A 13,237-nucleotide genomic window follows, 5' to 3' on the forward strand; every position below is an offset into this window, starting at 1 on the left:
CTGCACATGTAGCAGTCCCTAGCGATAAGACTCCGCATGGATTCGTAGCTACGGTGCATTATTTTTAGAGATGAAACAAGTAGAGATACGATTACAAAGCTAGCATAGAAGTAGTATAAAAACAGCTCATGTATCCGTAGATAAAAAAGTACTACCCATGCGTAGGAAAGTCCTGAGTGGGTTGCCCGTGAGTAACTGCTCTTGACACCAATAGAGAGATTTGCCCTGTCTTTGTGCAGTGAAACGATAAGATTTGATTTGAACTATACGAGACCGTCGAGGTCAAAACTAGAGAACTATCCGTCCATAGGCCGCCGAGGTCTTGATTACTGTTTCGTGATCCGTCGAGGGTCTTAGCGTTCGTGTCCGCCGAGGACTTAGTTTTCGTGTCCGTCGAGGGCAATAGTCTCCAATCGTTCGAATTAGTCTTACCGTAGACGAAATTCATAGTCCCACTTAGTCCACTGGACAATAAACAGAGCCCCTACAAACCTTAGAATCCCGTAGCTGGGGTGTTTTTACACTTGCAGTTACACATTGATTTCATAAGAACTTCATATGATACTGAGACTGTGATCTTGTGCGTAACCTTTGCCAAGCAGTCCACCCTTGCAATCTTTCCTGGTGTGTAGAGTTATTGATAGACTTTACACGGAGGTTTACTAGTTTTTGGGTTGATTTGGTGTTGGTGCTACTCCCGTAGCTCTGATATTAGGTTGACTCTTGAGTGGTATACTTCGCCCTTTATCGAACCTTACTCCTATAATGAGAGTGAACTTTCAGCAATGAGGGCGTCCTGTGATGAGGACCATATCCTCACGAGCCGGTACTCCAATGTCGACAAGAGCATACAATAGACTAGACGGTACCCAACGTACACCAATGTAGTGTACCACATACCTAATCCATGCGTACCCCATCCCGTACTCTAACACAAGAGAAGGGACTCTAGGGTGAGTCCGGACCACAACTGGACGGTGAGTTCCCCAATAAAGGTGACCTGGACAATGTAGAGTGAATGGGGCAGAGGCAAAGGGCAGAGATAGGAAAATGATAGAGGATTAGGATAGAGAGATGACGAAAGGACAAAGGAGATCAAATTCTAGGGAACTACCTACTACTAAGTACTCCTTATATACCTATCTAATAGAAAGGGTTGTACTCCTATACTGATGACCCCTTCTCTAAGATTAGGAGTACTCTCCTATGAATCGACCCATTTCACATGGTATTTCCCTTGATTGTATGCCGAGTCCAACCGCAGTCGACTCTATAGGTGGAAAAGTCGGAAAAGTCGGCAGTAGGTGCTACCCTGGTTCAGTTCATGACAAAAACACACTCCAAGCATGAAGTGTGCAAAACCAAACCCAACACTAGCAATTAGTGTAGTTAATTTGTGGAGGTTGCTATCAAAGGACACTCTCAGCAAGATCACTGAGAACTCTAAGATAGACTTCAAAGTGGGGTTTTATAGGTTCAAAATGGACATGCGTTGAATGTGCATTGAATGTGCATTGGCAGCGTGGATGCTATGCACATGTGTTGAATGTGTCAGCACCACGGGACCAGTGGAGCAATTCTGACACCTACGTTGAACAGGCATCCATGCAAGATCCATGCAAGTCAACATTTATTCATTTAGAGTACCTTATATTGAGTAAATAGATAGATTATTTTCCGCTTTTTTAGCATTTTTTGCCTAGGGGGATTTGCCCAAATTCCCTTCAATTCAATATTTGATTTGCCTTCTTTATTAAATATCTATTATTTCCATTATTTGGGCACAAGATGTTTCATTTATATTGTCACAGGGAAACTTTGTACCATTAATCTGATTGTGGATTTGGATTTTGCACCCAAAAACACATGCTACCACCTATCTTACCCATTTCTATCACCTACCTTACTCAGACAGTACTGGATTGGTCAGAGATTCAATCACACCAGGGTATCAATTCTGGGAGGGGTGGGAGAGCTCAGCTAACCTCATAGTCAAATTCAGGGGGTCAGGAAGTCCTAAAATTAGCCCAGGATCACTCAAAGTGGATCAGTTTTCATTGAAATAAATAGATATTATTTCCAAGATATTTTGGAATAAATTTTATTTATTTATAGTGCAGCAGGGAGACATCCTATCATCTAACTGATTAGAAATTCAAGTTCAGCACCCAAAAATACATAGTTCTACCCACCTCCTATATTTTTATCATCAACCATGCTTATACAGTGCTGAAATAGTTAAAATTCTGGTCAAACATTGATATCAATTCAAGGAGTGGTGGAAAATTTCAACTAAGGCCAGAATTGGATTCAGCGGGTCAAAGAACCCTAGAAAACATCGCAGGTGAACCCGGATTAAATCAGTTCTCATTGAAATACATGATCTAAATTGTTTTGCAGTACAGTGCAACTGGCTATCAGTACTATCTCTTCAAGGAGTGATGGAAACAATTAGATAAGCTCAAAATCGAATTCAGGGGGTATAAAAACCCCTCAAAACCACCCCAGAATCATTTAAATTGACCATAAACTGATGAAATACAAGTTACTGCTTGTCAGGAGGGTGAACCACCTATGCATATAGGATAGCATACACCTACAACAACCCAACACCCACATAGGGCATGCTCCAAGGGGTACCAACCCGATACTCCGACCTACTACTACGAGATCGTTAATGTGACTTTTAACATCTACACTACCTTATGTCCATTTCAGCACATATACTAAGTGCTTTGGAACAATATAGACATCGTATGAGAACTAGAGTGAGCCCGAGCTGCTAGTTAAAGCTTATGGCCGCTAGAAGAGTACACTAGTACAGCTGAGAAACAGCTAGAGAGCATCCTGTAGAGCTAGCCTGAAAACTGTAAGGTTGTCTGAAAACTGTAAGACACTATGCGAGCAGTCTCTATTCAGAAAGACCACTCTCTGTACTCTATTATGCACAAAGCGATTAAGGGATATTAGATTGAGGCTTATGCTTCAGTACTGGACTCGTAGCTAAGAGGGATGAAGTCTTAAACAGACTCCTAAAGAGAGGAAGCGAACACTCTCGAACAAAGACGGACTTAGAGAAAGGTGCACCGAAGTGTTGAGTGCTAGCAGTTCATACAGGCCGAGCAGATGCTACAGAAAGAAGTAAAAGACATGCCCAAGACCAAGGACAAGGTGAAGTCAAGTGCAAGCAATCAGAGAGGTGTCTGAATATGTGCAAGCATCAGAGAGAGACTGTCTTCAGACAGGTCGGAGAGAGCTAGCGCTCTCAGATAGGATTGAGGATCGGATTCCATGCGCCGAACCATACGAGTTCTTGCTAAGGGACTAACCAATGAATAGAGACCAGTGACGTTAAGAGCTAGACTCTTCCAGACCGTGTGCAGATGCCTGGCGGAAAGAGCTAGCGAAGTTAGAGGCATATGCTAGCGGTATTAGCGAGCGAGAATGCAGCTAGATAGCATCGCCTGCAAGAACCCAGCATGGGCAGCCAAGCCTGAGGACGATTTGTAAGCTAGTGTAGAAATTGTATATATACCAGGCCTGTATCTGTAGTTAAGGCAAGCAAGTACTGCCAGTGTGTAGGAAAGTTTCGGAGCAACTGCCCATGCGTAGCCTCCAAATAGAGATTAGATTTGCCCTGTTAAATCAGTGATTGGATAAGAGATTGGATAAGAGCAAGTAATTCAGAGAACAATTCAGAGAACAGTTCAGAGACCTTCAGAGTTATTCAGAGAACAGTCTTTGTATTGAGTTTCATAGTCCACAGAGGACCCCTAGCTTTCCACTCTCCCTTCTAAGTCTACGGGACACAAAACAACCCTACTACAAAAACCCCTAGCTGTTCAAGTGCATAGCACAGATAGCTGTAACTAAGAGCTAGCTTTCCCTAGTCTTTAGTATTACCCTTTTTGAGATAAGAAGCGTACCCTTTGACAAGCATTTCCACCCTTGCAATTCTTCTGGGGTGTTGAGTGGTGATAGACTCTTCACAACTGGGATAGCTATATTGTTGAGGATTGATTGATTTGTCAGTGCTACACATAGCACTGATAGGTTGGTTTGTTCTTTAGGATAGAGGTTGATATATCATTCCCAGTGCCCATTAACACTTGAGTAAATTTTAATGGCTAATTAAGGAAATCTTCACCACTGTAGCGAGAAAAGTGCCAAAATTGTTTAAAACCCTCAATTTATGTACATACCACACTGATTTGAGACAGTAACATCATTTCTAACCTCTCTTCACCTTTCAACCATAAGGCTGTCAATGGCCCCCTCCCCCACCCCATGTCTCAGAATCTGCCAGTGAACACCCCTTGGTCCAATGGGGGTGTGTTGGACTACCCATAGCATACACGTGGCATCTTATCATACTATCCTGTTCGACATGTCCTCCTCAGCGCTTTCTCTCATCATGGTCTGCTGAAGAGGTATATTATCTCACATATCATTTGTATTATATCCGTGCCGGATCCATTCTGGACCGACCAGATTACGGTCCGCTTCCATCCAGTCCCTAGTCTATGACCAAGGATTGTTTGTAACAAAGACCTAGATGCTTTTACTTACTATCATTCCTATACTCCACACATTCACATTATTTACTCCACTATCTCTACTTGGCCGATTGTACATTCGGTCTAGTAACTTCGCTTAATTCCTTAGTCTGTCCGACTCAGACTCCGATCAGATCTCACCTACTTTCACTCTATCTCCTTTAGTTATCTCAAGTACTATATAAGATGTCCTTCTTAATAGCTAGTACTTCAGAATTTAACTCGACTCTGGTTATCTCATTGATCAGGTCTAAGACAGTTCAACTCAGGAAGCCGTTGTCCAATAACTTCGGCTACTGTCAAGACTCGTCACTCTCATCTCTCTCATTGCTGTCCGAAACATTCCGATCACTTCCGATCACTTCTTCACTTCTTCTTTCTATCTATCTATCATTCTATTCGTCGGATCCACTCGGGTCCGGTCGATCTCCGCACATCCGTAACAATTTGCTATCATGACTTACAGTACATCTATAGTTCTCACTATCATGTGTTTATCATAGGTGGTTATATCAGCCTTTTCTCTCATCATGGTCTGCTGAGGAGTTCTCACTATTGTGTTGTCGGAAAGAAAAGAAACACCCCGAACAAATCAAAGATAATTCAGATCTAACCAGTAAAAGTGCGAGTTTGAGGAGGTGTGGATGTTGTTAAAAATACGAGAGGGTTTTGCACCACAAAGGTACGAATACTGTACGTCAATGTACAGTATAAAATAAAAGAAATAACAAGCAAGAGTCCAGCAACAGTCTAGAACAATAGTGAGTCAAAAAGAATAGAAGCGTCAACACACCTAGCGATATTGAACACCAATCCACCCTTGGGATCTGTCAATTATCCTACTAGCATGATCCAATCACTGATGAAGAGCCAGAAGTAGGTTTCTTACTCCAAGAGGTTCTTACCATTTGGGGGTAAACTCTACTACTTATATACTACAAATGGATGACTCGGAGTGACTCGAAATGACTCGTTTTGGTATCAGTCACAGTGACTAGAAAATAATACTCCTAATTAAGTAACTAACGGTTGCGATCCGAGGCAGTGTAAAAGGCAGTGTTTAGAACAGTTCCAAGTCCATGTCCAAGAAAGGAAATTTGTACATGAAAGGGGATGAGCTGCGTTCAATGACCAACAAACTTTAAGCTTGACAGTGTGTTTATCATAGGGTATCTCAGCTTATCAAAACAAAGCTTCCCCAAGTGCTGGTTTCAATTTGGTTATCAGTGACTTTGCATGTTCGAGGAAGCTTGTGCTCGGCGTGTTAAATCTTCTTTGGTCTTTTGATTTCTGGCCAGCCTGCAGGACTATTCCTGCTGGGGGTATCGCTTCTACTGTAGTTAGCCATGGTTTTATTGCCTCAGTACAACGTTTGGCACTCTTTCTCATCTGTGGATGCCCTCGGTTTACAGCCGTTTGCATAAAGGTTGAGACTGATCAACCATGTATTTTATATAGAAATCTAACAATTTGGTGCCCGTAGCCCTCCCCCGGGCCTTCCAGATGTGTTCTCTAGTGTTCTCAGGAGCTCGGCTCCACTCGGCTTAGATCACAATCCTGTCCAAACGGCCCAGTGTGGTTTGGAACCGTTGTGGCGGTGCAGTTTCTGGACCAGAGCCGATTGAATAATCGGTTCTCGGCAAAGCCCTCATGTGCTAAATTTATGTGGGAAATTTATGAAAACCGTGGAAACCTCAAAAACCGAATGCAGAAATCGGCTTTCAAATTGAAACTTCAGCCTCAGAGAAAACCGAATGACCCAAGCCGTTTGGCAATTTTGGCTTCGGTTCAGATCACGAGTGGTTCGGAACCAAACCGTTGATAACACTAGTGTTCTCCTGCCGGCCTTTGACACCAATTGACGCCGATTACCCTCACTTATAGTTACGGCGCTGCCCTGCTCCCGGAAAGGACACTGGACCGATAAGGTATGTGTCGTCAATGTCGTTAATTTCTATATAAAACAGATAATTGAAAAGTCTCAACCTTTATGCAAAGGGCTGTAACCGTGGGAAAAATGGACGAGGCGGAGGCGCGTGCCGGCAACGTTTGTTGCTGAGCGCTGATGGCCGCCTCATCTTCGACAGCAGACTGTCTCAAGGCTTTCGGTGCTCAAGGAGAAACACTCCCGGAAATATACGACACTTTGCTTAGAGGAGATATCATTGAAACCTTGGTGCGCACTCCCAGTCAAGATGCGTCCAAGTTGTTTCACGAAGACTGTCACAGGATCCCTTGGAATTGGTATCACCTCTTCTGACAAGTAAAGATGAGGCTTCCTGGAACATTCTTCAACTCATGGTCCATAAATCCAGTCCTCGAGAAATGATCTTAGCCGCTAATGAGGCATTGGAGAGTCTACATCGGTCGATTTGGTTGGACGAGAGCGATATGGACGCAGATGAATATGGACTACCCATTGCAGACCAGATAATCCGTTTGATGCATGTATACCGTGGTGAGCAGACCGGAAGGCATCGCTAGGCACTCATCCCATTCTCATCTCCAGACGTTATTGTACGTGTTCCATTGCGAAAGAGAGGCCCAGGTCCGATAGTGCAGGGTTTCATGTCGGAACTCAATCGTGTCATTTCTCTTTCGAGCCATAGTCTTTCTGGGGATAGGGGGAGGCGGACACTTGGTCTTGGTCAAGAACTTGCTACTTCTATTATGGGGTGGGCAAAAGGAAAAGAGGAATTAACACCTGATGAGCTGAAATATCACAATGTCCGTTTTCCGAGATCTTCTCTTGATGAGAAACTAAAAGTTGCCTTGTATTGCCAGGAGATATTACTTGTCTTCATAGAATCGATGTTAGAATCTCTCGCTTTCTGTATTGAAACATCTATTGCAGATTGGGCGTTTCTTGAGGTTTTTCCAGAACTGGGTGGTCTCCAAGCCGTTGAAAATAAAGATCACTGGAAAGAGGGTTTGTCAGTCATGTCCAACATAGTGGTATGTCTTGTCCAGCATCTAGTTCTTTATTGCTCACCACTGGTCCAGAGATCATATATTCAAATAAGGGGAAACGATCTACGTACTCTCCCTTCTTCACCAACTAGATCGACCCTAATTCTATATGCACATTGGCAGTTCGGGACGAGACAGAGTCAATACGACCATTCATCCCAGTTGTCCTTCTTCCAACCTGTCATCCTCGCCTCCCTTCAGACCAATGCTATCATTTACGAGACCATCTCTTTCCTTCTGCTCTCTCTACGCTGTCGATGCGAACTATCGCCAGAAACTATCATACCGTTAAGCACCACTCTACCTTCACTCTGCAGTAGCCATCCAGACCCGTCAATAAGACACTACGCGTTTCGTGTATTGTCTCTGCTCTTGCGATCGGCAGCATCACCTTTGAGGATGCAAATTCTGAAAACGCTAACTTCCGATTACGGGAACCTTCCAATGCGCACAGCAGCAGTGGGATTAGTCAAAGAGAGTATTATTGCCGCTCTCGATAGCAAATCGGATGTATTCGCGTCACCGATGTTTCTTAAGACGTTCGGAAGCGTTCTGTTTGTGCCGGACCCACCTGGACTATTTAACAACTCAACAATGAACTCGAGTGACGAGGGGCGGAACGAGATGGCAAGGTTAACGGAATGCCTGGGCCTTTACTACGTCTTGGTGGTTCGCGATCGGGCCAATAAAGTAAGTGTTCAGAGGAGGTTTATTTTCTTTCTGCGTCTGATTCGCCCTCAGACAGGTATAAAAGACAAGGATAACTTGGCCAACGTGGAACGAGCGCTGCTTGAACCGATGAAGAAGGCTCTTCCTCGATGGATTAAGAACGCACAAGCCTCGAAAGGCGGTGAGGGGACCAGGTTTACTCATCTAACGCTTTCCACTGACTTGACCTAGGACTCCCTCCTTCCGTCATGCCGTTGGTTTCGTTGGAGTTGAGCCTGGAAAGGGTGTACGAAGCGCTTGGACACCCCCGAACCTAGTTCTCATAGTATCATGTAAAAGCAGATTTTACGTTTTACCGCCACTGGAAGTTCAATAATATCGCACTCCTTGGTTTCCGATCAAATTTCGATTCTAGTAAATTAGTTCATTTTCAACCCGAAGGATTTAATTTCCGCGGGTATTTCCCGGCCCGCGATGTCGAATCATCGATTTCCTCCGGCAACTGGTCACCACTCACAACACATTGGAAGGGGGATGTCGCAGGCAATCCTACCGAATCAAGAAGTTGACCTCAAGGAATTTACCGCTATCTCTAGAGCCTCTGGAGAGGACTCAGATGTTCTGGATGAAAACGACCTCGACCGAAGGACCAACGCCAACGCATTGACAAAGCTACTAACGACTTGGGGTGTCGAGTCGAGAGGTACGCTGAAGTACATCGATAAATCCGTAATGATGTTGAAACGGTTCCATTGAACAGGCATCCATCCTGTACCAGAACACAAAAGGACTGATACCCAATACCACAAGATATTCTTCATTTGGTTTGCATGCAATCTGAACGCACTGTCATTCTCCGCTGGGACGCTGGGTCCATTGGTGTTTGGGCTAGGAGTAAAAACTTCGTGTCTGGTCATTTTGTTCTTCACATTCCTTTGCTCGCTCCCCCCGGCATATCTGTACGCCTCTGCCTCCTTCTCTCCCACGTTCTTTCATGAAATCCTGCTCCAGCGCTACTTGGGGACCTCGACTTGGTTTAAGACAGATGGTACAGGCTCGATATAGTTTTGGGTTCGCCTCGGTTCAAGTCCTATGTTGGTGCGCTTACGATTTCTACTAGTTATTTCGGCGTTATTGTGCCGTGTATACTGAATCTGGTCAATATGGTCGGTTTCTGTATACTGAATTGCATACTTGGAGGACAAACGCTGGCAAGCGTGGCGGATGGTAATTTCAGTTGGTCGTGCGTGCTCTACAGATTCTACGAATCAGAAGGTTAGGCTAATGGCTGACATACACTCTGAAGGGTTGGGATCGTTATCATCGCGATGATTTCACTTTTGGTGCGTTCTCAGAACTTCGTGAGCTACAAAGCCTCTATATAAGATTGTGATTGCAGGTTTCCTTTTGCGGCTACAACGTCCTAAACTGGTGAGTTCAAGTCCCTTTGTTTCGATTTTATTACTAGTAATTATGCCTTTCTGAGGTACGAACGATTGGCATGGTTCCCCGTCTTGGTTGTCTATCTTGTCGCGTTGGGTGTAGGCGGAAAACACCTTTACGACGTTCCTCCAACCCAACCAGTCACGCCTGCGGGAATTCTTTCATTTGCTTCTGTTGTAGCGGGGTTCGTTATCACTTATTCACCCCTGGCTTCAGACTTTACGAGTTATTATCGACCGGATGCTCCCAGGTGCGTGCCTACTCTGGTCATGATAGAACATTCGTTCATCGAACGACTGTGCTCCTCTAGTTGGAGGATCTTTTCTTATACATTCTTTGGTTTGTCGATTCCGATAGTGAGTCGTACCCATTTTGTCCACAATACCAGCTCATTGGTGGGACCTATTTCGTTCAGATAACAGTACAATGTTTGGGTGCCACTGCGGCAGCGACGGCCCCGTACGTTCCCTCTTGGGAGGCACATTCAGGGACCGCCGGTGACCTTGTGCTAGCCATGCTCGGCCCTGTCGGAAATTTTGGAAAATTTTTGACGGTCATACTTGCCCTTTCTGTGACTGCAAACATCGCCACCACTTTCTATAGCATTTCACTCAATATCCAAGTCTTCGTCCCCAAGTTGTTGGTAGTGCCACGATACATCTTCTCAATCGTTGCCACTGCAATGTGAGTATGGGTGCCATAATCTTGACGCCTTGTTTCCTTATCATTCACACTCAGTGTATTACCTGTGGCTATTGCAGGATCGCACCGGTTTTATGACACACTTACGAATTTTTTGAGTCTTATCGGGTACTGGGCATCTGCCTACGTTGTTATCGTGCTTTTGGAACACATCTTATTTCGACGTTGCGATTTCTCAAAGTACGACCTCAAAGTATGGAATGTCCCGCAACTCTTACCGTCAGGAGTGGCTGCGATTGCAGCTGGGGTCCTTTCGTTAGCTTTGGTAATACCTTGCATGGATCAAATTTGGTTCGTGGGACCAATTGCAGAACGGGGAGCCGGAGATATTGGTTTCGAAGTCGCATTCGCCCTCACGGGATTGTTGTACATACCATTCCGGGCTTTCGAGATTAGGATAAGGGGAAGACTTTGAAGGGAATTCTACGAGTCCAATGTAATGTATACTACATGTATATTGCATTTGAAGATCTTGTAACGAAAGAAGAGGAAATGGAAAGCATAACTCATTGCACCTTCAGACCTGCTGCAAAGTATAATATGCCGAGGAGCCTATCCTTGAGGTGGGTTAGAACTCTACACGGTCAAGATCTTGGCATTGCACTTCTACCTTTTCCTCTGCAGAATCCAGAAACATTGCCCAGGGAGCTCTATTACCCTTGAACTGAATAGCGAATGAATGCGGAACCACCTTCAGCTCGTCGAATCCTTCGTCCCATTCCCGAACACCGGAAAGTTTTCCTTGTAGGTCGAGTTCGTCCAATACATTGTGCAGTTCCTGGGTATTCATGAGTCAAAAGGAACGTTGATATCATGCATCCTCTACCTTGTCATTCCTGTAGAAAAACATTGTATTATCAATGAGCTTGAAGTATCGCCTCCTCCACGCAACGTTTTCGTTGGATTGCAATGTGACCCATCCACCGAGCGGAAGACCTAACTTGACCTCTCGTTTTACTTGATCCACCATTCTCTGGATATTGCTTGTCCTTCGAATCTTTTCATGTTTTCGTGCTTCAAGTTGCCTAATTTCTGACTCAACGGCAAGCTGGGCTTGTTCTTGTCGCCACTTTTCTAATTTGCGATGCTCCTCAAGCCTCCTTTCTCTATCGGCCTGTTTCCTGGCAGCAATTTCTTGCTCCTTCTTAAGGTCCTCCTCCTTCTCTCGCTCCTCCTTCAAACGACGTTCCGCCCTTGCTCGTCGTAGTTCTTCATCAAGAGAGGCTCTCCTCCTTTCCTCCTCCTGCCTCTCTTGTTCCAGCAACTGCTCCTTTTCTCGCTTCAACCTTCTCTGTCGTTCCTCTTCAGCTTCGATGGCTGCTCGTTGCTCCCTTTCATGCTGTTCCTGTGCGAGCTGCCGCCTGCGAGCTCTCTCATTGGGGTCGGGGATGAAGGTAGCTTCGGGAATCCATTTCCTCTCCAATGGCATGGTGAAAACACGTGCGTTCTGATGAGGATTGTGTATCGAGGGAGGGCGAGCCATAGCGTCATCGTGGGATACAACTGCGAATTCGGACATCAGGTCGGACAAACTGGTTCTGCGAGGTATTGGTGGAGGTATTCTGTGGGGTATATATTGAGCGTCAACTGGTGGTGTACCAGTTGCAGAGCCGATTCTCGAGCGTGGCTGAAAAGTATAACTTTCTTTGTCTTTCGGAGGTGGAGGCGGTGGGCCGGCTGTGCCATCCGTTGATGGAAGGTCTTTGTCCTTAGGTTTTCGTCGGAGGAGACTGGAAAACATACTACTGCTCTTTGCGACAGGAGGGGGTGAAGACGTGAAAGAGGGTGCATAAATTTCTGTGAAGGATCGTCTAACTGGGCCTGTCGCCATGTTGGATGGGGGGTCCTGAACAGGATCAGCGTTTATGGATGAAAAAGAACGATTGATCTGAATGGTATGGATGCTATCTGGGTTTAGGACAGCGTCGCGAATGGAGGAAGGAGTAATATTCGAAAGGTGGTCGACAGTTAGAGTGGCATGTTCTGTCTGGGTTTACAAGGCAAGCAGGTGCTCAATTAGTTGCGTCAATCACAATAAAGCCATGGACACACTTGGATTAAAGCACTGCCCAGTCGACGAGAATGGACCAGGGCGCGAGCTTGGATTTGCAATGTGAGCCAATGGTTCAAGAGATGGGAGGAAACCACTTTACCTCGCCGTACGCCTGAGACGGTAGTAGGAATGTAATTGATCAAGACGAATCCTGGGTTAATATTGACCTGTTCACGGTAGAAAGCGATATAAACTTGATTGAGATCCGTCAACTGGCGCTTTAGTTCTGGTAGGTCTTGGTATCCTTGAGCATGAAGCAACAGACGATCGGACTGGTAGGGGTTCGAAGTTGTGAAGGGTGACTAGTTGAACGCAACAGCCTTAACGTACATTGTCACTATAGCGCAGTAGAAACCTGTCGTCAACGCCGACGGTCTATCGTCAGTCGAAACATGCTTGTATTCTCTACACCCACCAGCTGCTCTCCTGTCTTAAAATGGATTCATACGCAGCCGCAACGGCTCCATAATCCAACAGATTTGAGATGTCCATAAGTAGTATCGGGATAGATTTAGAAAATACAAAGCTTGTCAGGGACAGAGTCACGGCTGACGCGCGAGTACTGTACATATATTTACACAAGTTGTCTGGCTAAAAAGAGGCCACACCTCCTTGCGGGACATCTGTTTCAATGAATTCACAAGTTCACTCTCGTTGTTCCCAGACTGATCAAATGAAAAATCAGAAATTTGGGCGTGAGATATGTCGGGCATCCAGCGGCACACGCAAACGATGGTTATTATCCTGCGATTCGCGCATACCATTACGAATACGTTCACAACAATATTGCAGTTGAACGGTAATTGCAAGATAAGCGTTATTTATAACTCTGATGCATCAGTTA

General features: G+C 45.1%; 3 protein-coding genes across 4 annotated transcripts; 2 read left to right on the top strand and 1 right to left on the bottom strand.

Moving 5' to 3' along the window:
* Window positions 1-6,621: 6,621 nt before the first annotated feature.
* E1B28_007491 (uncharacterized protein) lies at window positions 6,622-8,512 on the top strand (the record flags this gene model as incomplete). Its single annotated transcript, XM_043152236.1, has 7 exons — window positions 6,622-6,732; window positions 6,786-7,014; window positions 7,066-7,283; window positions 7,341-7,511; window positions 7,560-8,216; window positions 8,268-8,376; window positions 8,427-8,512. The coding sequence occupies 7 exons, from the start codon at window positions 6,622-6,624 to the stop codon at window positions 8,510-8,512; spliced, it is 1,581 nt and encodes a 526-aa protein (XP_043010322.1).
* A 157-nt stretch (window positions 8,513-8,669) lies between these two features.
* On the top strand, window positions 8,670-10,755 carry E1B28_007492 (uncharacterized protein; the record flags this gene model as incomplete). The annotated part of the gene is made up of 10 exons (XM_043152237.1): window positions 8,670-8,898; window positions 8,956-9,154; window positions 9,207-9,266; window positions 9,316-9,438; window positions 9,502-9,538; window positions 9,595-9,626; window positions 9,682-9,888; window positions 9,949-9,994; window positions 10,054-10,322; window positions 10,377-10,755. The coding sequence occupies 10 exons, from the start codon at window positions 8,670-8,672 to the stop codon at window positions 10,753-10,755; spliced, it is 1,581 nt and encodes a 526-aa protein (XP_043010323.1).
* On the bottom strand, window positions 10,748-12,946 carry E1B28_007493 (uncharacterized protein). Of its 2 annotated transcripts, XM_043152238.1 has the most exons (7): window positions 12,809-12,946; window positions 12,724-12,748; window positions 12,494-12,665; window positions 12,393-12,439; window positions 11,167-12,327; window positions 10,951-11,118; window positions 10,748-10,897 (listed from the first exon to the last, which is right to left on the bottom strand). In XM_043152238.1, the coding sequence occupies exons 1-7, from the start codon at window positions 12,883-12,885 to the stop codon at window positions 10,847-10,849; spliced, it is 1,701 nt and encodes a 566-aa protein (XP_043010324.1). In that variant the 5' UTR covers window positions 12,886-12,946; the 3' UTR covers window positions 10,748-10,846. The 2 variants fall into 2 exon arrangements, with proteins under 2 accessions (XP_043010324.1, XP_043010325.1); XM_043152239.1 differs by having other exon boundaries at window positions 12,494-12,946.
* Between the last annotated feature and the right edge of the window lie 291 nt (window positions 12,947-13,237).

This window comes from Marasmius oreades, chromosome 4 (genome assembly GCF_018924745.1).
Source record: "Marasmius oreades isolate 03SP1 chromosome 4, whole genome shotgun sequence".
Taxonomy (NCBI): Eukaryota; Fungi; Basidiomycota; class Agaricomycetes; order Agaricales; family Marasmiaceae; genus Marasmius; species Marasmius oreades.

What these genes read in the sequence shown, in the direction of transcription:
- E1B28_007493 (XM_043152238.1), bottom strand. Translation starts at nt 12,885, where the DNA reads ATGGACATCTCAAATCTGTTGGATTATGGAGCCGTTGCGGCTGCGTAT. An exon ending in TACTGCGCTATAGTGACAAT is followed by an intron (nt 12,666 to 12,723) that starts GTACGTTAAGGC and finishes AACCCCTACCAG; the next exon opens with TCCGATCGTCTGTTGCTTCA. An exon ending in CGTCTCAGGCGTACGGCGAG is followed by an intron (nt 12,440 to 12,493) that starts GTAAAGTGGTTT and finishes TGCAAATCCAAG; the next exon opens with CTCGCGCCCTGGTCCATTCT.